At 39.4% G+C, this 26,433-nt stretch overlaps 1 protein-coding gene across 1 annotated transcript; it reads left to right on the top strand.

Annotated features, from left to right (window-relative positions):
* Window positions 1-26,433, top strand: QSOX2 (quiescin sulfhydryl oxidase 2). Its single transcript, XM_060757494.2, has 12 exons — window positions 1-324; window positions 5,412-5,512; window positions 7,165-7,213; window positions 7,438-7,543; window positions 9,302-9,392; window positions 11,043-11,188; window positions 15,251-15,394; window positions 16,725-16,854; window positions 19,281-19,403; window positions 21,323-21,473; window positions 23,708-23,896; window positions 25,737-26,433. The coding sequence occupies exons 1-12, from the start codon at window positions 81-83 to the stop codon at window positions 26,132-26,134; spliced, it is 1,872 nt and encodes a 623-aa protein (XP_060613477.2). The 5' UTR covers window positions 1-80; the 3' UTR covers window positions 26,135-26,433.

The following is a 26,433-nucleotide window of genomic DNA, read 5'->3' as shown; positions in this document are numbered from 1 at the left end:
TAGGGCGGAAAAGGGTCCCCAACCCGAGGCCCGTCTCCAAGGCCGGCGGCGCGTTGCTAGGGAAGGCCTAGCGGGCGGCGATGGAGCCCGGCGGGCGTTGTTGGTGGCTGGTGGCGGGGCTGTGGGGGCTGTGGGCGGCGGGAGCGGGCGGGGCCGGCCTGTACCAGAGCGGCGTGGACCCGGTGTGGGTGCTGGAGGGCTCGGTGGTGCGGGAGGCGCTGCGGGAGGCGGCCTGGGCCTGGCTGGTGCAGTTCTACTCCTCCTCCTGCGGGCACTGCGTGGCCTTCGCCCCCGCCTGGAAGGCCCTCGCCGCAGACGTCCACGGTGAGGAGGAGGAGCCGGCCTCTCATTATTCCTGGTCATCATTAAGCAATTATTAGTAGCATTATTAGTAATATTAAGCTAGTGGTGAGCTATTATTAATCATTATTAAGGAATTATTATTATATTTAAGGAATTGCTAGTAGTATTAAGCTATTATTAGTAGTATTAAGCTATTGAGCTAGTATTAATAATTATTAAGGAATTATTATTATAATTAAGGAATTGCTAGTAGTATTAAGCTATTATTAGTAGTATTAAGCTATTATTGAGCTAGTATTAATAATTATTAAGGAATTATTATTATAATTAAGGAATTGCTAGTAGTCTTAAGCTATTATTAGTACTATTAAGCTATTATTGAGCTATTATTAATAATTATTAAGGAATTATTATTATAATTAAGGAATTGCTAGTAGTATTAAGCTATTATTAGTAGTATTAAGCTATTATTGAGCTAGTATTAATAATTATTAAGGAATTATTATTATAATTAAGGAATTGCTAGTAGTCTTAAGCTATTATTAGTACTATTAAGCTATTATTGAGCTATTATTAATCATTATTAAGGAATTATTATTATAATTAAGGAATTGCTAGTAGTCTTAAGCTATTATTAGTACTATTAAGCTATTATTGAGCTAGTATTAATAATTATTAAGGAATTATGATTATAATTAAGGAATTACTAGTAGTATTAAGCTATTATTAGTAGTATTATTAGTAATATTAAGCTAGTATTGAGCTATTATTAATCATTATTAAGGAATTATTATTATTAAGGAATTGCTAGTAGTATTAAGCTATTATTAGTAGTATTAAGCTATTATTGAGCTATTATTAATAATTGTTAAGCAATTATTATTATAATTAAGGAATTGCTAGTAGTATTAAGCTATTATTAGTAGTATTATTAGTAATATTGAGCTAGTGTTAAGCTATTATTAATCATTATTAAGGAATTATTATTATTATTATTAAGGAATTGCTAATAGTCTTAAGCTATTATTAGTAGTATTAAGCTATTGAGCTAGTATTAATTATGATTAGGTATTACTAATCATAATTAAGGAATTATTATTATTATTATTATTATTAAGGAATTGCTAGTAGTATTAAGCTATTATTATTAGTATTAAGGTATTATTGAGCTAATATTAAGAGATTATTAATCAATATTAAGGAATTATTATTTTTATTATTTTTATTAAAGAATTGCTATTGAGGTATTATTATAAGTTGTTATTAAGGAATTGTTATTAAGATATTAGTAGTATTAAGTATTAATATTAGTATTGATCTGTTATTATTAAGGTATTATTAATGTATTAGTAGTATTAAGCTGTTATTATTAAGCAGTTATTAAGGTATGAAGGTATTACTAGTAGTATAAGTAATATACTACTTATATTAATATATTAATATTAAGCTGTTATTAAGGTATTATTAATAAACCTTCATATTTATTAATATTATGGTATGAAGGTATTACTAGGAGTATTAAACTATTATTAGTAATATTAAGCTGTCAATATTAAAGTGTTAATATTAAGGAATTGGAATTATTAAGACATTATTAAGGAATTATTAATATTATTAAGGGATTAGTTATATTATTAATACCAGGAGCCCCCAGTGGCACAGTGGGTTAAACCGCTGAGCTGCTGAACTTGCTGACCAAAAGGTTGGTAGTTTGAGTCCGCGGGACGGGGTGAGCTCCCTAGTTGGAGTTCTCAAACGGTTGGTAGATTGAGTCCATGGGACAGGGTGAGTTCTCTAATTGGAGTTCTCAAAAGGTCGGTAGTTCAAGTTCACAGGACGGGGTGAGCTCCCTATTTGGAGTTCTCAAAAGGTTGGTAGTTCGAGTATGCGGGATGAGGTGAGCTCCCTATTTGGAGTTCTCAAAAGGTCGGTAGTTCGAGTATGCGGGATGGGGTGAGCTCCCTATTTGGAGTTCTCAAAAGGTTGGTAGTTCGAGTATGCGGGATGGGGTGAGCTCCCTATTTGGAGTTCTCAAAAGGTCGGTAGTTCGAGTATGCGGGATGGGGTGAGCTCCCTATTTGGAGTCCTCAAAAGGTTGGTAGTTTGAGTCCGCGGGATGGGGTGAGCTCCCCATTTGGAGTCCTCAAAAGGTTGGTAGTTTGAGTCCGCGGGATGGGGTGAGCTCCCTAGTTGGAGTTCTCAAAAGGTCGGTAGTTTGAGTCCGCGGGATGGGGTGAGCTCCCCATTTGGAGTTCTCAAAAGGTTGGTAGTTCGAGTCCGCGGGACAGGATGAGCTCCCTATTTGGAGTCCTCAAAAGGTCGGTAGTTTGAGTCCGCGGGATGGGGTGAGCTCCCTAGTTGGAGTTCTCAAAAGGTTGGTAGATTGAGTTCACGGGACGGGGTGAGCTCCCTAGTTGGAGTTCTCAAAAGGTCGGTAGTTCGAGTCCGCGAGACGGGGTGAGCTCCCTATTTGGAGTTCTCAAATTGTCCGCAATCTCAGTGAAACCTGTATCAGAAAAGCTATTTTATTTAGATTAACCCCTTTTGCGGAATTCCGAAACCCCAAATCCCCCCAAATATCCCACTGAGAGGAGTGACATCCGGGCTTTCTCTTAGCGTGCACCAACTTCCTGAAAAGATTCCGTATTACACTGCACAACATCAAGGACTTGCTCAAAACATTTCCCAATGGATATGGCACATATCGCAAAAATTTCGCCCTCCTCTATGGCAGGCATCCTCAGAGATTGTGAGGTCTCGCCATTCTTTTGCATGGAGACACACCTGGGCAAAGAGGTGTGTTTAAAGGGCCAGCCCATCTGGTTTTGCAGCCTGAAGAATGGCATTGAGGACTCATTGAACCACATCCTTTGTTCCTCTGATTTAATCTTGCTTCATGGAAGATGCAAATCGTGCACTGTGACGCTTATTTCTGTAGGTGCGTCCGCATTATAGAATTAATGTAGTTTGGCATCTCTTGCTAGAGGTTGTCATCGGGTGAGGTGGTAAAGGATCAAGACCTTGTCAACCTTCAACCAGAGAGGAAATCAGAACCAACGGCATGCTTCCAATTGGAACAAAGTCTTTAAGTTACATTAACTTCTTGTTTTCCTGGGAGGAAAAAGAAGAGCTCTCGACGCCAACAAGACCTGCCCCAGATGTCCAGCATTGCTGCAGGAATGCCTTTCTCAATGGCGATTTTTGTTGAAGGCATAACTGGGAGCAGATGGGCCCGCATTTGGGGACGCACAATAGGCCTCATTCATGAGCCCTCCGAAGACAATGGATGATGGACACCATCAAAGCAAAGGAGATCGCTTTGGAAGAAAAGCGGGTCCGACTCGAGACAAAGGCTCAGCTCAGTGCTTGGGATGTGTGCAAGAAAAGGAACTTCACCAGAAAACAACACCACAACATAAAAGAGGAGGCAGCCATGTTTCGAGCCATTACACTATGTTCCTGGATTATAAATGCCATTTCCTAATTGGTACTATCATAAAAGCATGGTGAAAGTTTATTAAAAAATCCTGCTATAGCATATTTTGCGGTAGTTTTTCAATGAATCTCTCATCAAGTCTCAATCAGTTTAACCTAGTCCGTTACAGCCACACAAACGAAGTTTCTGGAATAGAATCATAGAATCCTAGAGTTAGAAGAGACCTGGTGGGCCATCCAGTCCAACCCCATTCTGCCAAGAAGCAGGAAAATTGCATTCAAAGCACCCCCGAGAGATGGCCATCTAGCCTCTTGTTTCAAAGCCTCCAAAGAAGGAGCCTCCACCACACTCCAGGGCAGAGAGTTCCACTACTGAACAGCTCTCACAGTTAGGAAGTTTATTTATTTATTTATTTATTGGGTGGTTGTAGGTTTTTTTGGGCTATATGGCCATGTTCTAGAGGCATTTCTCCTGATGTTTCGCCTGCATCTATGGCAAGCATCCTCAGAGGTAGTGAGGTCTGTTGGAACTAAGAAAAAGGATTTATATATCTGTGGAATGATCAGAGTGGGACAAAGAACTCTTGTCTGTTGGAGCTAGGTGTGAATGTTTCAACTGACCACCTTGATTAGCATTTGATTGCCTGGCAGTGCCTGGAGCAATCTTTATTTATTTATTTACAGCATTTATATGCTGCCCTTCTCACCCCGAAGGGGACTCAGAGCGGCTTACAAGATATATATTTTCAATATATATATACAATATATTATATAATTTTCAATATATATATACAATATATTATATAATTAGCATAGTACAATATCAGTATTATATGTTACTATATTGCACTATAATATTATATTGTAATATTAGTAATATTACATGTAATGTAAATATATAAGTATAATATTGTATTATTATTACTAGTATTATATTGCATTACATTATAATATTATAAATATATGTATGTACAATACACTATATTATATTATTAGTAAAGACAAGATGGAACTGTCTTCTGCTCCCCTCTGTCTCCATTCTGGCCAGAGGGGGGAGTGGCCTTCCAACTGATGACATATGAGAGAAAGATATATATATACACACACATTGTTGTTGTTGTTCATTCGTTCAGTCATCTCCGACTCTTCGTGACCTCATGGAGCAGCCCACGCCAGAGCTCCCTTGATCCTTTGAGTTGCCCTCTGGACACCTTCCAGCTTAGACTCAGCATCTCCCTTCAATTGCAGTGCCCAGAATGGGACACACTGTAATTCCAGGTAACGTGGTCTGACCAAGGCAGAATAGACTTCCTGGATCTAGGCACTAGACTCCTGTTGGTACAGTCCAAAATCCCATAGGCCTTTTTAGCTGACGTATGACAATCCTGGCTCATGTTCCCCTTCTGGAGTATTGGCTGTCCCTCCCAATTTGGTGTCATCGGCAAACCTGATGATCATGCCTCCTCACTCTTCATCTAAGTCATTAATAAAGAAGTTGAACCAAACCAGGCCCAGGTACCAAACCCTGCTGATGGCACTCCACTATGGTGTCAATGCCATTTGATCCCACTTGAGCTGCCATGGCACGACGTCCTGGCATCCCAGGAGCTGTAGTTTCAGAAGTTCTCCCCCAAGTCTGCTGTTAATAAGGTCTGAAACTGTTTCTCTTTCAGATTGGGAACGTGCCATCCGAATCGGAGTCCTGGACTGCGGGGACGAGGCGAACTACGAGACGTGCAAAGAGTATGGGATCCAGTATTACCCCACTTTCAGGGTAAGTGACTAATAAGCACCGAGAAGTCGGCTTTCGGAAAACATGGCTTGTTATGGAGATAAAGCTTCAGTGGAAACCCCTTTTCCCCAGAATAATAATTCTTTCAGGAGTGAATTTCCCATCCGAGAGAGAGATTTCTCTCACTTCCTGTTGTCTCAACCCAATGTGGAACTAACAGTCATTTGTAAGTTCAATGTTTGTAACTTGGGGATGGTCTGTACTATTTGTAACTTGGGGACGGTCTACACACCCCATCCCTCTCTGAATATTCTACCCCAGTTATATCTTCCCTGTTCATGACCAGCATTATTTTTTTAAAATTTTAATTATTTAATTATTTTTTTAAAAAAATAAATAAATTATTATTAAAAATTATTTTTAAAATTTTAATTATTACATTTGGCCCAGCCATAGGTTTATAAATGTTTGTTGTGCTATTGTTCATGTTTATTGCTTATTTTTGTTTATGAGATTTATTTTAATTGTTTTGCATTGCTTGTTGTTATTGCTTTTGTAATTGATGTGTTGTGGGCTCGGCCTCATGTAAGTCGCACCGAGTCCCTTGGGGAGATGATAGCGGGGTATAAATAAAGTTTTTTTATTATTATTATTACTAATAACTTATTTCTCTGAAAATAAGACTTGAGCCCTAGCATGACGATTTTTCAGGAGGCTCATAACATATAATATACTAGCCGTCCCCTGCCACGCGTTGCTGTGACCCAATTCTATCTTGGTGGGATTCAGAATGCTCTGTGATTGTAGGTGGACTATAAATTCCAGCAACTACAGCTCCCAAATGTCAAGATTCTATTTTCCCCAAACTCTACCAGTGTTCACATTTGAGCATATTGAGTATTTGTGTAGAGTTTGGTCCAGATCCATCATTGTTTGAGTCCACAGTGATCTCTGGATTTAGGTGAACTACAACTCCAAAACCAAAGGACACTGCCCACCAAACCCTTTCAGTATTTTCTGTTGGTTATGGGAGAACTGTGTGCCAAGTTTGGTTCAAGTCCATCGTTAGTGGGGTTCACAATGCTCTTTGATTGTAGGTGAACTATAAATTCCAGCAACTACAACTCCCAAATGACAAAATCAATTTTTTTGAGTGAAGGACATACATTGGGTTGTTAGGTGTATCGTGTCCAAATTTGATGTCAATTCTCCCAGTGGTTTTTGAGTTCTGTGAATACCACAAACGAACATTACATTTTTATTTATATAGATATATAAGGTTCATTGAGCCCCCAGTAGCACAGTATCAGGTCTGAAACATGCAAATATGAGTAGATGAATTGGTACCGCTCTGATGGGAAGGTGCAGTCATGCCAGCCACATGACCTTGGAGCTGTCTATGGACAATGCCGGCTCTTCAGCTTAGAATTAGAGATGAGCACCAGCAGAAGAAAGATAAACTGAAACTAAGAAAGAATGTGTTCCTTACAGTTTTGGAATCAGGGAAGGGATTATAATGATTTGTTGGGGAGACAATTGTTTCAGTTGAGGCAACGTCCGGATAACGCCAAGTTTCATGTACCAAGCCTCCGGGTATCTTCACTCAAATATCTTTCCCTGGGTTTCCCCCTTTCTTATGAGCCATATTGCCATTTCTAAGCACATAACTCTTTCTCCCATTTTCTTTCCCCCAGTATTTTAGAGCATTTACGAAGGAGTTCACGACCGGAGAAAGCCAACTCGGTAAGGCAATTTCCCAGGTGATGGGTGTTCTTTTCCCCAGGTGTCAAGACAAATGAAACATAATACATATATTGTCGTATTTACTCGAATCTAACGCTCACCCCCCCCCCCCGTTTTTTTTGGCCAAATTACAAAATTAATTCAGTGGTGCATTAGACTCGAGTGAACATGGTATTTTGGATCTGGGTCTGGTGCCAATGCATTTCTCTTCTCTTTCCGGACAGGTTCCGACCGGGAACTTCCCACGGTTCGCCAGAGCATGATCGATTTCCTGCAGAATCATTCCCAGGAAGCCAAACCACCCGCTTGTCCCCCTTTGGAACCAATTGTGTGAGTGCCACAGGTTCTTACTTCTTTTGAGGATCCAATTTCTTATTACTAATAATAATACAATATAATGGTGTAGTACAATATAGTAATATTTAAGACTGATATTGTACTATGCTAATAATACCATATGTTGTATGTATATATAATATTTATAATATTATAATGTAATACAATACTAATAATAATAATTAAATATTATAATTATATATATTTATACTACATGTAATATTACTAATAGTATTATAATATAATGGTATAGTACAATATAGTAATATATAATACTGATATTGTACTAGGCTAATAATATAGTATATTGTGTGCATATATATCTTGTGAGCCGTAAATCCCGTAAATAAATAAATAATAAATAAATTATCCAGAGAATACATCTCTCTCTGCAAATCCTCAGTCAGGAAAATCACTGTTTTTATTTATTTATTTATTTGCAACATTTATATGCCGTCCTTCTCACCCCGAAGGGGACTCAGAGAGGCTTACAAGTTATATGTACATACAATATATTACATTATTAGCATAGCACAATATTAGTATTATAGATTACTATATTGTATTATACCACTATACTGTAATATTATTAATATTACTTGTAATATGAAATAGAAAAATATTATATTGTATTACTATTAGTATTATATTGTATTACATTATAATATTATCAATATTATGTGTATACAATATATTATATTAGCATAGCACAGTATTAGTATTATATGTTACTATATTGTACTATATCTCTATACTGTAATATTATTAGTAATATTGCATGTAATATCTATCTATCTATCTATCTATATCTATATATACATGCTCTATGCATAATGAGTTCCTTAAAAACAAAAGAACCAATGAATGAAATCACACCAAATTTGGCAACAAAACGTCTCACAACACAAGGAGTGAGCATCACTCAAAAAATTATGATTTTTTCATTTGGGAGTTGTAGTTGCTGGGATTTAAAGTTCACCTATAATCAAAGAGCATTCTGAACCCCAACAACGATGGAATTGAACCAAACTTGGCACACAGTTCTCCCATGACCAACAGAAAATACTGAGAGGGTTTGGTGGGCAGTGTCCTTAGGTGTGGGAGTTATAGTTCACCTACATCCAGGTAGAGCACTGTGGACTCAAACAATGATGGATCTGGACCAAACTCTACACAAATACTCAATATGCCCAAATGTGAACACTGGTGGAGTTTGGAGAAAATAGAATCTTGACATTTGGGAGTTGTACTTGCCGGGATTTACAGTTCACCCACAATCACAGAGCATTCTGAACCCCACCAACGATAGAATTAAGCTACACCTACCACACAGAACCCCCATGTGGGCCACAGCAACGTGTGGCAGGGGACGGCTAGTAAAATATATAATTATATTGTGTTATTAGTAGTAGTATTATATTGTTTTGCATTATAATGTTATCAATATTATGTGTATACAATATATTATATTAGCACAGCACAATATTAGTATTCTATGTTACTATATTGTACTATACCACTATACTGTCATATTATTAGTAATATTGGATGTAATATAAAATATATAAATATTATATTGTATTATTAGTAGCAGTATTATATTGTATTGCATTATAATGTTAACAATATTATATGTGTATACAATATATTATAATATTGGCACAGCGCAATATTGGTATTATATATTACTATATTGTAGCCCATGTAAAAATGCCTTCGCTCTCTCTTTCTCTCCCTCTCTTTTAAATATAGGCCAGAAGAAATGTTTACTCTTTTTGATAAGAAGATCCAGCATTATACTGCCATTATTTTTGAGAGTGAGAACTCCTACGTCGGGAGAGAGGTAATGTTGTTTTTCATCATTTTGGCCTGTCCTGAAGGCATTTAGGCATCCTTTCACATATTTATACATGGCCATCCTGTCTCCTCTTAGCCTTCTCTTCTTCAGGCTAAACATGCCCAGCTCTTTAAGCTGCTCCTCATAGGGCTTGTTCTCCAGACCCTTGATCCTTTGAGTCGCCCTCCTCTGGACACATTCCAGCTTGTCAACATGTCTCCTCTCAGCCTTCTCTTTTTCAGGCTAAACATCCCCAGCTCCTTAAGCCGCTCCTCATAGGGCTTGTTCTCCAGACCCTTGATCCTTTGAGTCGCCCTCCTCTGGACACATTCCAGCTTAAACTCAGCATCTCTCTTCAAATGAGGAGAAATCATAGGGAGGAGGGAGCAAGCTTGTTTTCTGCTGCCCTGGACACAGGGACGCACTGGAACAATGGCTTCAAACAATGGGAAAGGAGATTCCACCTGAACATGAGGAAGGACAAGGAAGAGAGCTGTTCAGCAGTGGAACTCTCTGTCCCGGGGTGTGGTGGAGGCTCCTTCTTTGGAGGCTTTGAAACAAACTGGATGGCCATCTTTTGGGGGTGCTTTGAATGTGATTTTTCTGCTTCTTGGCAGAAGGGGTTGGATTGGATGGCCCACGAGGTCTGTTCCAACTATGATTCTAGAATTCTACTCATATAGGCACGCAGCCCCAGGTTACGAACAAGATTGGTTCTTTAGGTTTGTTCTTAAGTTGAATGTATATGTAAGTCAGAACAGGGACAGTTATGTCACTGCATCCTGTTGCATTTATTGGGGTGGGTTTCCAAGAAGGCGGCTTCCTCGTGGTTGATGTGAACCGTGCGTTTGGTGCTGTCCTTGTTGGGGTTCAGCCTGAGTTTGAACTTGAACCTGATTCTCTTTTTGTTCCTCCTGATGCTAATGAAAGTATATTTACTGATGCTAGTGGAAATGTACCTTTTGATGCCAATGCTCCTGAAATTACTGAGGAAGAAACTGCTGTAGGTTTGGAAAATGCCAATGTTCCTGAAATTAGTGAGGAAGGAACTTCTGTAGATTTGGAAAATTAAAGTACCAGTGTTCATGAGAATGTTTCAGAGGGAGACCTTGAACTTTCCCTCCCTTCTGCACCTGTTAACTGTAATGACGACAGAAGGGGCCAAATTTGGGAAGACAGAAGTAAATCACTCAGTTTGCGTCAATCCTCCCGAATTCAAGAATTAAAAACATTGGCTTCAAAAAAGAAGGGCGGTTCACGGAACCAATTCTTGAGTTTTAATTGCAATACGCCGAGCTGATTGTCTCAGTTCAGGCATCGTTTCAGAATTGATGAAGACCTTGGCAGTTCTCCCGGTTCCCTGGCCATAGTTTGGGAAGATTTCTAGGATATCAAGTATGGTTAGTGGATTGCTAACAGATTCCAGTATTTCCCAGTGAGGCTTTTGGTTTTGCTTTGTCCATTTAAATTCATGTTTGCTGATTTTGCTGTGGCTTTTGACTTGCATTTGTCCTTTATTTTGTAACCATTTTTCTTCAATAAAAAAGGATTGTTTTTCACAGCCAAGTGTGGTGGATAGTTATCTTAGGGCCTTGTTCCCTGCTCTGGATTGCAACAGTCCTCTCATATGGCACGGCTCCCTTTGTTTCTCTGCAGGTGATCCTGGACCTCATTCCGTACGACAACGTAGTGGTCAAGCGAGCGCTGGACTCCGACCCCGTCTTCCTCGAGAAGCTAGGCATCGTCTCCCTCCCTTCGCTGTACCTCATCTGCCCAAACGGGACCCACGGCTTGAGGAACGTGTAAGTGTCGGCTGGGTGTGTGTTCTTCCCAGCTCGGTTTACGGCTGTCCTATTCCTGGCATTTACAGACAGCCGTTTGGGAAGCGTCACGTGGCTCTGTTGCCTCAAGGCTTCTCCCGTTTCAGTTCTGGGCAGTTTCTCAGTCTGTCTTTTCCTCTGTTCTGTGCATTGGATGAGTCAAATTGGTAGGATTTTTGACACCACCAATGTGGGTTTCCTAGACAAAGTACAACTGGGAAATTTCCCAGTGCTCCCAGTAACTGGATTGAGATTATATGTTGTTGTTATTATTATTATTATTATTATTATTATGTTTATAATACCGTATAACACCCTTTTTGTTCCTGGGTTATAAATGTCATTTCCTCATTAGTTCTATCATAAACACATGGGGAAAGTTTAGTAAACTGCAAAAACTTTGTTTGTTGGGGTCAGCACCAAAAGTTAAAAATGGCACATTGAAAGGTTAATTCAAGTTTCTGGGGTATAACAACTACTTTTAAAGTAAGTACTCCACAAGTAAATTGGAAAGAACACTTCCAAAATAAAGAAAAAATAAAATTGATAATATGAATGTTAATATTGATAACAATATAAATGTTAATAATTAGTAATTATACTAGCAATGATAATAATATAAATGTTAATGTTAATAGTAATAATATTTATATATATATTAATCATATTTAAAATATCAGATAGATAGATATTATCTATCTATATTAATGTTAATATTAATAATAACAATATGTTAATAATAATAATTAGTAATAATACTAGCAATGATAATAATATAAATGTTAATGTTAATAGTAATAATATATATATTAATCATATTTAAAATATTAATATTAATAGTAACAATATAAATGTTAATAATAATAATTAGTAATAATATTAGCAATGATAATAATATAAATGTTAATAGTAATAATATATATATTAATCATATTTAAAATATTAATATTAATAGTAACAATATAAATGTTAATAATAATAATTAGTAATAATACTAACAAAGGAAGAAAAGGGGAGGGAATGAAGGAAAGAGAGAAGGATGAAACCAAGTAGTGAAAGAAGGAAAGAAAGAAAGAGGTAGAGAAGGAAGAAAGGAGAGAAAGGGGGAGGAAAAGGGGGAAGGAATAGGTAGGTACCTCTCTTTCATAATAGTCCAGATATCTACCTCAACTTTGATAAGTTTTACTATAGGCCACAGCAACGCGTGGCAGGGCACAGCTAGTGATAATATAAATGTTAATGTTAGTAGTAATAGTATATACGTTAGTCATAGTTAAAATATTAATATTAATAACAATATAAATGTTAATAATAATAATTAGTAATAATATTAGCAATGATAATATAAATGTTAATGTTAGTAGTAATAATATATATATGTTAATCATATTTAAAAATATAAATATTAATATTATTTAGTAGTAATATACATGTGTAAATATTAATAAATGTTAATATTAATCATAGCAATATAAATGTTAATAATATTTAGTCGTAATAATTATTATACATCTATATTTATTGCCTGCTTCTCCTTACGACTCAAGGGGGGGAACAACATAGCTAAAATACAACATAATATAAAAATACATTCCATAAAAGCCCCTATTAAAACATACACATATTAAATGACATGGAATAAAAATTAAAACACAAGAAACTGGGAATGGGATTTTGAAATTCGTAGTTGAAATGGACTTCTGTGCCATTTTCCTCTCTTTAAGTGAGACTCTAAAGCGGCCCATGACACTGAAACCCCCACAAATTGCAAACATTTGTGAAAAGCAAAGAGTTCCAGTTGCATGAAAGCATTAAAAGCTGTTTCAACAATCAAAACACGAAAGGCCTTCGCCTCCTGGAAGTGTTATATTCAAATGCGCTCAAAGCTTTGAGTGACAATGACTTGTACAAATATCATAAACATCCCTTTGATCTAAATGCCCTGAGAACTTTATATTCCCTTTTCAATATTTCATGACTGGCATCTGTTGCTGGGGGAGAGGAGTAAGAAGTATAGTTGAATGAAGGGGACATGTATTATTGAATGGAGCCCCAGAGGTCGCTTTTTCTTCCCGTCAATGGTGACGATCCAAGGGTTTTATATTATTAACTAGCTTTGGTCCCCAGAGCTGTTTTGTAGTGCTGCGTATTAGAAAGTAGTCAATGTTTTTGAATTTTCTGGATGGTCCCATTAGAAAAGGCATACAGATTTTGGATATGGGAGCCACCTTGGAAAATACATCCAAGCATAGATATTTAGATAGATAGTTTGACTTCTATTTAGATAGATAGATAGATGGATGGATGGATGATAGATAGATAGATAGATATCTGAACTTTACACAGATAGGACTGAGAGGGAGAGAGAGAGAGAGAGAGAGAGATTGATATCTGGGCAATAGATATATGACTAGATACATAGACATTTGGAAGATAGATAGATAGATAGATAGATAGATAGATAGATAGGACAGATAAATATTTGACTATAGATAGATATTTGGACTTTAGATGGATAGGACTGATAGATAGATATTTGACTTTTGATAGATATAATAGTTATTTGACTATAGTTAGATATTTCGACTTTAAATAGATAGGACTGATAGATATTTGACGATAGATAGATAGATAGATAGATAGATAGATAGATAGGACAGATAAATATTTGACTATAGATAGGTAGATAGATAGATATTTGGACTTTAGATAGATAGGACTTTTAGATAGATAGATATTTGGACTTTTGATAGATATAATAGTTATTTGACTATAGTTAGATATTTATACTTTAAATAGATAGGACAGATAGATAGATAGATAGATAGATAGATAGATAGGACTTTTAGATAGATAGATATTGCGATTTTTAATAGATAGTTATTTGACTATAGTTAGATATTTGGACTTTAGATAGATAGGAGTGATAGATATTTGACTTTAGATAGATTGATAGGACTTTTAGATAGATATTTGGATTTTACATAAATAGTACAGATAGATAGATAGATAGATAGATAGATAGATAGATATTTGGATTTTTAATAGATATAATAGATAGTTATTTGACTGTAGTTAGATATTTGGACTTTAGATAGATAGGACTGATAGATATTTGATGATAGATAGATAGATAGATAGATAGATAGATAGATAGATAGATAGTTGGACTTTCAGTAGATATAATAGATAGTTATTTGACTATACTTAGATATTTGGACTTTAGATAGATAGGACTGATAGATATTTGACTTTAGATAGATTGATTGATTGATAGGACTTTTAGATAGATAGATTTTTGGACTTTCGATAGATAGAATAGATAGTTATTTGACTATAGTTAGATATTTGGACTTTAGATGGATAGGACTGATAGATAGATATTTGACTTTAGATAGATAGATAGATAGATAGATAGATAGGACTTTTAGATAGATAGATATTTGGATTTTACATAGATATGACTGATAGGTAGGTAGGTAGACAGACAGACGACAACAGATATGTGGATAGATAAATATTTGAGGATAGATAGATAGATAGATAGATAGATAGATAGGACTTATAGATAGATAGGTAGGTAGGTAGGTAGGTAGGTAAGTAGTTAGGTAGATATCTGTTCCATAGATATTTGACTAGATAGATAGATATTTGGATTTTTGATAGATAGATAGATAGATCTGAGAGATTTGACTTTAGATAGATAGGACAGATAGATAGATATCTCAATGATAAATAGATATTTGGGGATAGATAGACAGATAGATATTTGACTTTAGATAGATAGACAGATAGATGGATAGAGCTCTTAAAGTCCCTGATGATATCTATGGCTCTGCTGTGGATCTAAATCTGGTCCAACCGTGTTGTGGGATGGAGTTATGTGGGAACGTGCCGTCCTTGTCTATCCCGTAAAAGTTTGCCTGGGATGGGAATCGATCCGAGAAGCCTTGGTGATGCCTTTTTGTGATGTGCCGTTGATGCCTCTCCCCGGTCCCTCGGCTGAGGCTGCGTTAACCTTTCCGCTGTCCTTCCGTTACACAGTTTGAAGCCTCTTCGGTCTTTCTTTTCTTCCTATTTAAAGTCTCTCCCCGGCGTCCGGCAGAAGTCGCCCCCGCAGCTCCCAACGCCGGCCGGGCGAAACGGAGAGGGCGACGCGGGCGTCAAGGAATGGAAAGACTTTGATCCGTGAGTGCCCTTCTGTGCTTGTGCGCTTCCATTACAGGCCGTCCCCAACTTACAAACATCCGTCTTACAAATAGAAGTACCCGAAATAAATAAATAAATGACTTCTAGTTAAGAATGGGGCTGAGACAACAGGAAGAGAGAAGGAATCTGTCCCTCAGAAGTGAAATCCACTCCTGGAAGAGTGATTATCGGAGGGGAAAGAGGTCTCCACTGAAGCTTAATCCATTCTTGTTTCCACAAACAAGCCACGTTTTCCAAAATTCAAAGATCACAGGGACAGAAAGTGAAGTGAAATCTTCTGAACCAGAGTAGAGACAGACAGACAGATATTAGCACTAATAAATATTTGGATTCTTAGATAGATAGTAGATAGATATTCAGACTGATATATATAGATTTTTAGACTAGAGAGAGAATGATTTGGATGGATGGATGGATGTATGTATATATATATGGACTTTTATATAGATGGATGGATCGATTGGTCGATCGATCGAGTAGTTGGATTGATAGAAGACAGATTTAATATGTATATTGGAACTGATAGACTGGACTGTAGATAAATAGATATTTGGACATTAGATAGATAGATAGATAGATAGATAGATAGATAGATAGATAGATATTTGAACTGGTAGATATAGATATTTGGATAGATAGATAAATAGATAGTCAGAAAGATATTTGAACTTGAGAGAGAGAGAGAGATATTTGGACATTTAGCTAGATCGATATTTGGACTTTAGATAGATAGACACATATAGATATTTGGACTGATTAATAGATATTTGGACATTTAGGTAGACAGACAGTTAGATAGATAGATAGATACATACATACATACATACATACATATTTGGACTGGTAGATACATATTTGGATGGATGGATGGATGGATGGATATTGGATGGATGGATGGATGGATAGATAGATAGATAGATAGATATTTGGTCTGATAAATATATAGATAGATAGCAGATAGACAGAGAGAGATGGACAAATAGATAGATGGATGGATGGATGGATCGATGGACGGACGGACGGACGGACGGATGGATGGATGGATGGATAGACAGACGGATAGATAGACAGACAGATGGATGGATAGATAGATAGACGGACGGACAGACAGACAGACGGATAGATGGGCAAATACATAGATAGATGGACAGATGGATGGATGGATGTTTGGACTTTTAGATAGATGTTTGAACTTTACATAGATATAGATGTTGACTTCTAGATAGGTAGGACTATCTTGGGGGAAATGGCCAACCCTGTTGTCAAGCAAACGTGGTTTCCAGAGCGTTTCTCTTGTGTTCCCTTCCAGATCCAAGCTGTACATGGCCGACCTGGAGTCGGGCCTGCATTACATGCTGCGGGTGGAGCTGGCCACTCACAAGACCCTCGAAGGCACCGAGCTGCAGACCTTCAAGAGCCTCATCGCACTCCTCGCCAAGGTCAGTGCCGGGTTTTTGGGTATTCACGATGCATTTCTTTGTCCCGAAAAGGGAGGGACATTGAGCCCCCAAAGGCGAGCATTAGATCCGAGTCAATAGTGGGCTTTGAACTCCATTTCTGCCATTGAGAAAAGCCACAGATCCTTCTCAGGAGGAAATGCGGAGGAGTGACGTCCCCTCTTTCTTGTCCCCTCGGCTTTTGCGGGATTTGGACACCATTTTTCTCTCGCTTGTCGATATCCGAGTGTGAAAAGCGCTCGTCCGAGGCCAGATTACGGGACGTCTTACGCCGGACTTATGCTTTTCCCCGAAAGGAGAGCACTTAAAGGCCCGCCGCTAAGTCGCCCGGACTCTCTGCTGCTCCATTTCCAGGGCAGGGCTCTTTATTGTTATTATCATTATTGTTATAGGATTAATTTCCTGTGCCGTTAATGCAGCTTTGGGGCCTTCTTAGCACTTGGCCAAAGACTCGGCTGCCACTGAGACCTCTCTAAGTGCTCTCTGGTTGGAGTTTCTCGACGGATTTTGGCCTGGAAAATCTTCTATTCCTTATTCTCCTATACGGCGGATTGGAGCCAAGTGTCGATTCGGACCCATAAACGGCTCAGTGGGGTTTTAAAAGGGCATGCTTTATCCCACGGGATTGGAAACAGGCAGAGGCGGGTAATAAAAGCATCATCATCACTATCATTTCTTGAATCTGGTTGTCCTGCTTCAAGCCGCAGGGAGAGGCGGGTGATAACAATTATTGTTGTTGTTGTTATTATTACTTATTCCACCAATTTAAGGAGCAGATTTAGTATCAATATCTATTTGTGTACTAATTGGGTTGCTGTGATTTTTCTGGGCTGACTGGCCATGTTCCAGAAGCATTCTCTCCTGACGTTTCGTCCATATCTATAGCAGGCATCCTCAGAGGCTGAAGAGGGCTGGACTGAATGCCCTTTGGGAGTCCCTTCCAACTCTGTGATAGATATACCAGAGAATATAGCATATCTATATCATATCTATGGCTGGATGGCTATCTGTCAGGAAGGATAGGATTGTGTCCTTCAAGGCTGATTGTGTCCTTCAAGGGAGTTGGACTGGATGCTCTTTGGGAGTCCCTTCCAACTCTATCATAGCCACAGACATCTAGCCATAGATATGATAGACGGATACACTATGTCTCTGATATATCTATCATAATCAGAGGCATAGTGTATCTGTCTATCATATCTATGGCTAGATGGCCATGTGATGGGAGGGATTGGATTGTGTCCTTCATGGCTGAAGGGGGTTGGACTGGATGCCCTTTGGGAGTCCCTTCCAATTCTGTGATATATATATACCAGATAATATAGCGTATCTATGTATCATATCTATGGTTAGATGGCCATCTGTTGGGAGGGATTGGAATGTGTCCTTAATGGCTGAAGGGGGTTGGACTGGATGCCCTTTGGGGGTCCCTTCCAACTCCATCATAGATATATCAGAGACATAGTGTATCTGTCAATCATATCTATGGCTAGATGTCCATCTGTCAGGAGGGATTGAATTGTGTCCTTCATGGTTGAAGGAGATTTTACTAAATGGCCTTTGGGAGTCTCTTCAAACACTATGATAGATATACCAGAGAACATATTCTATCTATCTATCTATCTATCAATCATGTCTATGGCTGGATGGCCATCTGATGGGAGGGATTGGATTGTTTCATTCATGGCTGAAGGGGGTTGGATTGGATGCCATTTGGGAGTCTCTTCCAACTTTGTGATAGATATACCAAAGAATACAGTGCATCTATTTTGTCATGTCTATGGCTAGATGGCTATCTGTCGGGAGGGATCAGATGGTGTCCTCATGGCTGAAGGGGGTTGGACTGTATGCCTTTTGGAGGTCTTTCCAAGTATGTGAGAGATATACCAGAGAACATAGTGTATCATATCTATGGCTGGATGGCCATCTGATGGGAGGGATTGGATTGTTTCATTCATGGCTTAAGGGGGTTTAATTGGATGCCATTTGGGAGTCCCTTCCAACTTTGTGATAGATATACCAAAGAATACAGTGCATCTATCTTATCATATCTAGGCTAGATGGTCATCTGTTGGGAGGGATCAGATGGTGTCCTTCATGTCTGAAAGGGGGTTGGACTGGATGCCCTTTGGGGTCCTTCCAAGTATGTGAGAGATCTACCAGAGAACAGTGTATCTATCCTGTCTGTGGCTGGATGGCCATCTGCCGGGAGGGATTGGATTGTGTCCTTCATGGCTGAAAGGGGTTGGACTGGATGCCCTCTGGGGGGTCTATTCTTGTTTTGTAAACTAGTCCTGCTTTGGGAAGAAGAGGGTTTTTGTTTTGTTTTGTGTTTAAAGGGCCAGCGTTAGGGAAACTCGGCCTTTCTAGCGTGACCCTTGTCTCTCTCTCCCCTTTTGCGGCCAAAGCTCTTTCCGGGCCCGCAGCCCACGGTGAAGCTGCTGGAGACGCTGCACGTCTGGCTGGTGAGCCTTCCCTTGGAGAGGATCCCTTACAACGCCGTCCTTGATCTCCTTGACAACAAGATGCGGGTAAGCGGACCAGCCTTGACTCCAGCGTCATGTTTTCCTTGCGCCACAGGAAAGTCCTCCAAGATGCAACACTTTCCTTTCAACCTTTCAACACACAACACACAGACACACTTAAATACATAAATACTTTGGATAGCAAAACCTGGATAGTTTGTAGTCAATATAAACAAATCGGCTTGGACTATGATTGCGCGATTAGTGCTATATTTTTAACAGTTTTATTTATTTATTATTATTTATTTACGGCATTTATATGCCGTTGTTCTCACCCCGAAGGGGACTCAGAGCAGCTTACAGGATATATATATATACATACAATATATTATATTATTAGCATAAAAATAAATAAATTATTAGCATAGTACAATATCAGTATTAAATATTACTATCTTGTACTATACCATTATATTGTAATATTATTAGTAATATTACATGTAATATAAATATATAATTATAATATATTATTAGTATTGTATTGCAGTACAGTATAATATTATAAATATTATACGTATATACAATATATTGCATTATATTTATTATTAGCATAGCACATCGGACGGAGATCCTATGGCTGGGTTGACCGGGCAGTGGGGATCTCCATCTGCCTACCCTGGATGGCGAGGCGCTACGCCCGTCATCGTTGGTCAAGAGTCTGGGAGTCCTTTTGGACCCTCTGCTGATGAGGGAGGCCCAGGTTTCGGCTGTTAGCAGAACCACCTTCTTTCACCTGCAGCAGGCTAGACGGCTGACCCCTCCCTGTCCAGGGACGACCTAGCTACAGTGATCCAGGCCACAGTCATCTCAAGACTGGACTACTGTAACGCCCTCTACATTGGCCTTCCTCTGTCAGTGATCCGGAAACTCAAGTTGGTACAAAACACAGCTGCTCGGCTTCTTGCGGGAATTCCAATGAGATGCCACATCACACCAATATTACTACAGCTGCATTGGTTACCAATTGAGCCCCGGATCACTTTCAAAGTGATGGTACTCACCTTTAAGGCCTTACATGGTCTGGGGCCGATGTACCTGAGGGACTGCCTCACCCCCTACCAACCCCAGAGATCCCTCCGTTCTGAGGACCAAGATCTATTGGAAATTCCCAGTGTCAAGACCTTGCGTCTAACAGCAACCAGACGCAGAGCCTTTCCAGCAGTGGCACCATCACTCTGGAATACTCTGCCAGCTGAAGTCTGTGCCTTGCAGGATTTATCAGCTTTCCGCAGGGCATGTAAGACATATCTATTTCGACGGGCCTTTGATCTCTGATTGTTTTTAAATTGTGTTCAATTTTAGCCTGTTTTTGTAAGCTGCTCCGAGCCCCAGGGGAGTGGCGGCATATAAGTTCAAATAATAAATAAACAAACAAATAAATAAATAAGGTGGAACTGTCCCCTGGCGCCCTCTCTCTCCACTCTGTTTAAATATATTTATATGGTTACTAGCTGTCCCCTGCCATGTGTTGCTGTGGCCCAATCTGGTGATCTGGAAAATAAAGTAATAAGTAATGAGAAAGTGTTGGTTTCTAATATATGTAATTTATTTATGTTTGAGGGTAAACAGTATTTCTTGCTGTTTCTTTGTCAGTGTTGATAAGGAGATTGTCTGGTTTGTTTACTCTGGAACATGCAACATAGAATTGTCTTTCTTTAGGGGTTTCTTTCAAATCTATGATACTGTATCTCTGTGTATGTGTGAATAATATATGTCCATCTACATCTATGGTTAGGTGGCTCTTTGTCAGGAGGGCTTTGATTGTGTTTTCTTGCCCTGGTGAAGGGAGTTGGAATGGATGGCCTTAAGTATGGGGGTTCTGTGTGGGAAGTTTGGCCCAATTCTATCATTGGTGGGGTTCAGAATGCTCTTTGATTGCAGGTGAACCCAAGGACTGATGGCTCTTGCCTTCCCTGTTTCCTCAGATGGCGGGTCTCTTCCTGCCCAGCCGCGTCCAGTGGGTCGGGTGTCAGGGCAGCCAGGCAGAGTTGAGGGGCTACCCCTGCTCCTTCTGGACCCTCTTCCACGTGCTGACGGTGCAGGCGGCTGCTCGGCCCAACGCCTTGCTCAACACGGGTAAGAGAGGCCGCCCGAGGCCCTGTTCGCGTTAATCCGGGAGATCTGTTTACATAGGGATCTCGTCTCCCCTTGGAAACCCCACACGCTTTCAGAGACCGCGCTTGCAGTCCCCCAGTCGGGGGAAGTCATAGCCTTGTGAACCCCTTTGCGTAAAGTGGGATATACATATAATACTATTACTGCTACTACTGTTAACAATAATAATAATAATAATAATAATAGAAGAAAGGTTGATGTGAAAATAATACGAGGAAGAAGAAAAAGAAAGGAAAGTGGGATGTAAATAATAATAATAAAAATAATAATAGAGTTGTAATAATAGTAATAAGAGGGGGAAGTGGGATGTAAATATACCGCTACTGCTACTAATAATAATAGAGGAAAGATTAATGTAAAATAAGAAGAGACAGAAGACAGGAAAGCAGGATGTAAATAATAATAATAACAATAATAATAATAGAGGAAACGATGCAATAATGAGGAAAGTGGGATGTACATATAAGGCTACTGCTACGAATAATAATAGAGGAAAGATGAATGAAAAAATAAGAAGAGAAAGAAGAAGTAGGAAGGGGGAAAGCGGGATGTAAGAAATAATACTAAAGATGGATGTAAAGATAAGAAGAGAAAGAAGAAGAAAGGAAAGCGGGATGTAAACAACAACAACAATAATAATAGAGGAAAGATGGATGTAAAAATAAGAAGAGAAAGAAGAAAGGAAAGCGGAATGTAAATAATAATAATAATAATAATAATAATAATAATAGAGGAAAGATGGATGTAAAAATAAGAAGAGAAAGATGAAGAAAGGAAAGCGGAATGTAAATAATAATAATAATAATAATAATAGAGGAAAGATGGATGTAAAAATAAGAAAAGAAAGATGAAGAAAGGAAAGCGGGATGTCAATGATGATGATGATAATAATAGAAAGGTGGGTGTAAAAAGAAGGAGAGAAGAAGAAGAAAGGAAAGCGGGATGTAAATAATGATGATGATGATAATAATAATAATAATAGTAATAATAATAATAATAATAATAATAATAATAATAATAATAATAATGGAAAGATGGATGTAAAAGGAAGGAGGGAAGAAGAAGAAAGGAAAGCGGGGTGTTAATAATAATAATAATAGAGGAAAGATGGATGTGAAAATATGAGAAAGAAGAAGAAAGGAAAGTGGGATGTAAACAATAATAATAATAATAATAATAATAACAGGAAAGATGGATGTAAAAATAAGAAGAGAAAGATGAAGAAAGGAAAGCGGGATGTAAATAGTAATAATAATAATAATAATAATAATAATAATGGAAAGATGGATGTAAAAATAAGGACAGGAGGAGAAGAAAGGAAAGTGGGATATTAATAATAATAATAATAATAATAATAATAATGGAAAGATGGATGTAAAAATAAGGAGAAGAAAGGAAAGTGGGATGTAAATAATAATAATAATAATAATAATAATAAAGGAAAGCAAGATGTAATAATAATACTAAGAGAGGAAAGCGGGATGGAAGGAGAAGAAGAGACGAAAGCAGGATGTAATATGATAATAAGGAAAGCAGGGTGTAAAAATGAAGAAGAAAAGAAAGCAGGATGGAAGAAGAAGGTGAAGGGAGGAAAAGAGGATGCAATAATAATAATAATAATAGAAGAAATCAGGATGTACTCATGGAAATAAGAAAAGAAAGTGGGATGCAAAAAGAATAAAAGTAATAAGATCACGTGTCGGTCCCTATTGATTCTTTTCTGGAACAAATTGAACATTTAATTTCTGAGTTGTGACTTGGGTTTTGTGCGGCGCATTTCTTCGAGCCGAAGGAATTGGGTCATGGGGGCCGAGGCGGGGGTGGGGATTATGTCTTGGGAGGTCTCCCTCTCCTCCTTGCGCGCTGGGGCTGTTGTTTTCTCGAGTCAAATCCCATCCACTCCGAAGCCCCCTAATCCTCCCGGCCACAGGTGGGGTCTTAGGGGGGTCCTGGCCCTCTTTAGAGATTAGGGTTGCCCAGAAAGGCCAAGAGAAAGGAGGAGGGGATTACGTGGCGGGAAGAAGAAGGGGCAGCTGGGGGTGATGGGAAAAACAAAGCCTTCCCGACAGATAACCATTCTCTGCTGAGAGATCTCCAGAGTTGGGCTTTCCAAATGGATCAGCTCCTTGTTTCTTTCTTTGTTTGTTTGTTTGTTGTGGGTGCTGACCTTGCGTGTCTCCTGCCCCCCTCTGCAGGCCTGGAGGGCAACCCCCGGGGGGTCCTGGAGGTCATGCGGAAGTACGTTCGGGATTTCTTCGGCTGCCGGGCCTGCGCAAAGCACTTCGAGGAAATGGCCGGGAGCTCCCTGGACACCGTGCGGACGCCCGAAGAGGCCGCCCTGTGGCTCTGGGAGAAGCACAACGAGGTCAACGCCCGGCTGGCAGGTAGCGGCAAGGGAGACACCACTTAACCCCTCCTGACAGAGGGCCCTCCAACCATAGATCGGTGGCCAGATTATCAGAGAGAGACAAATCACAGATAGGGACATATAATTGAGGTAGAATTGGAAGGAACCCCAAAGGCCATCCAGTCTCACCCGCTTTGGCCAGGCAGGCAGGCACCATCCAAACACTCCTGACAGAGGGCCATGCAGCCATAAGAGAGAGAGAGAGATCATACATAGATAGATATAACTGAGATAGATACTATATGTCGTATATGTGTAATCCTAGGGTTGGAAGGGACCCCCAAAGGCCATCCAGTCTCACTCGCTTTGGCTAGGCAGGCAGGCACCATCCAAACACTCCCGACAGAGGGCCATCAAGGAACAATGGCTTCAAACTACAAGAAAGGAGATTCCATCTGAACATGAGGAAGAACTTCCTGACTATGAGAGCCGTTCAGCAGTGGAACTCTCTGCCCCAGAGTGTGGTGGAGGCTCCTTCTTTGGAAGCTTTTAAACAGAGGCTGGATGGCCATCTGTCAGGGGTGATTTGAATGCAATATTCCTGCTTCTTGGCAGGGGGTTGGACTGGATGGCCCATGAGGTCTCTTCCAACTCTTTGATTCTATGATTCTATGACAGGGCCTTCTCTGTGGTAGCCCCCCGACTCTGGAACTCTCTCCCCAAGGACATCAAACAAGCCCCATCGTTGGCAGCCTTTAGGAAGAGCTTGAAGACCTGGCTGTTCTAGTGTGCCTTTCCAGAATAGGAAACTCCCAGCATCATGTCCCAATTGCACTTTACTAGAGAATTAAGATTGCCTGCACATCACACCTACCCTAAAATCCTTACATTTCACCTGTCATGTCCAGCACTTTTAATTTTAGTCATTACACTTGGCCCGGCCCTAGTTTTAAATGTGTCATGATGTATTGTTTTAATGTTTTACTGTTATTGCTTTAATGTTTATTGGTTTGCTTTATGAGTTTTATTGTTGTCTTTGTTATGCTGTTTTATTGAGGGCCTTGGCCTTTGTAAGCCACACTGAGTCCTTCAGGAGATGTTTGCGGGGTACAAATAAAGTTAATAATAATCATCATCATCATCATCTATCCATTTTTCTATGTATTCATACATCTGTCTATCTTGTCTATCTATCTCAATCAATTTATTCATCTGTATATTTATCTATACATCTATTTATTTATTTATTAAAAAAAATTCTATAACGATCTTCTCACCAGATCCGGTTCACAACATGTGTTCATATACAAAAAAAAAATAAATCTATCTATCTACCGGGACCTGCAAGTAGGCCTTTCTTAGGTCCATCATTCCATCTTCTATCTATATCAATAATGCAATAATAATAATAATAATAATAATAATAATACTTTATTTATACCCCGCCACCATCTCCCCAGCGGAGACTCGGGGTGACTAACATGACGCCAAGTCCAACAATTAGAATAAATCAAAATAAAATAAATACAGCAAATAATAATATCAAATGAAACATAAACAAAGCAAATTAATACAAAATCAATACAGGAAATGAAATAAAATAATAAAAAATAATTAGATGGATGGACGACTCCATCATGTGAGATCATCCTCATCATACCAATAATATAATGATGATGATAATACTCACCGACAACAAAGCAAATTAATACAAAATCAATACAGGAAATGAAATAAAATAATAAAAATAATTAGATGGATGGACGACTCAGTCATGTGAGATCACACCCATCATACCAATACTATAATGATAATACTCACCTGCCTGCTGACTCAATGCCTCCCATTGAGGGCGATCTCTTGCTTTCTCTCCACAGGGGATTTGACGGAAGACCCCAAATTCCCGAAGGCGCAGTGGCCATCTCCGGAGGCCTGTCCTTCCTGCCGCAAAGGCGGCGGCGGCGTCTCCCGGAAAGACCGGCTTCCTTCTTGGGACGAGGCCCAGGTCCTGCGGTTCTTGAGGCGGCACTACGGCAGCGGGAACGTCGAGTACAGATATGCGGAAAGCCGTCCGGAAGTGGAGAAGGGTCCGCTGGAAGAGGCGCAGGAGGACGAGCGGAAGCCAAAGGGCTCCTTCTTGGGCTTCTCCAGCCTCGACATGAGCCTCTGCATCGCTCTCTACGGCACCTCCTCCTTCTTCCTCATGCTCATGTTCTTCTTCTTCCGGATGCGCTCCAAGCGCCGGAAAGCCAGGCCCAGCCGACCCCACGTCTAGGACCCCCCCTCCCCCCCGCTCTCTTTCCATATTTATGGCTCCCTGTTTCCCCCCCAAAACGGTGCTGGCTTCTCCCATTCCGTCGTCTCCAAATGCACAAAAACGTGTCAACAAATGTCAAAACGTTCCCTATGTCTCTGGATCGTTGTGTCCGGATGGTGCTGGATTGTGTGGGGTCCCTTAACGAAAGTTCGTATGTTTCCTGGATGTTAGTCGGCCCGTTTTGCTGCGGTTTGGGGCAGAAGACCCCCATGAAAGTGAAAATAAATGTGAATAAAGAAATCCCTATTTTTCTTCGT

This window comes from Anolis sagrei, chromosome 11 (assembly GCF_037176765.1).
Source record: "Anolis sagrei isolate rAnoSag1 chromosome 11, rAnoSag1.mat, whole genome shotgun sequence".
Classification (NCBI taxonomy): Eukaryota; Metazoa; Chordata; class Lepidosauria; order Squamata; family Dactyloidae; genus Anolis; species Anolis sagrei.
Note: the sequence above shows the minus strand (reverse complement) of the source record. Positions and strands in the feature narration are given on the sequence as shown.

Excerpts from the sequence above, each read along its gene's own strand:
- QSOX2 (XM_060757494.2), top strand. The coding sequence starts at position 81 with ATGGAGCCCGGCGGGCGTTGTTGGTGGCTGGTGGCGGGGCTGTGGGGG. Across the intron at positions 325-5,411 it reads CCTCGCCGCAGACGTCCACG|ATTGGGAACGTGCCATCCGA; the intron begins GTGAGGAGGAGG and ends TTTCTCTTTCAG. Across the intron at positions 7,544-9,301 it reads CCCCCTTTGGAACCAATTGT|GCCAGAAGAAATGTTTACTC; the intron begins GTGAGTGCCACA and ends TTTTAAATATAG.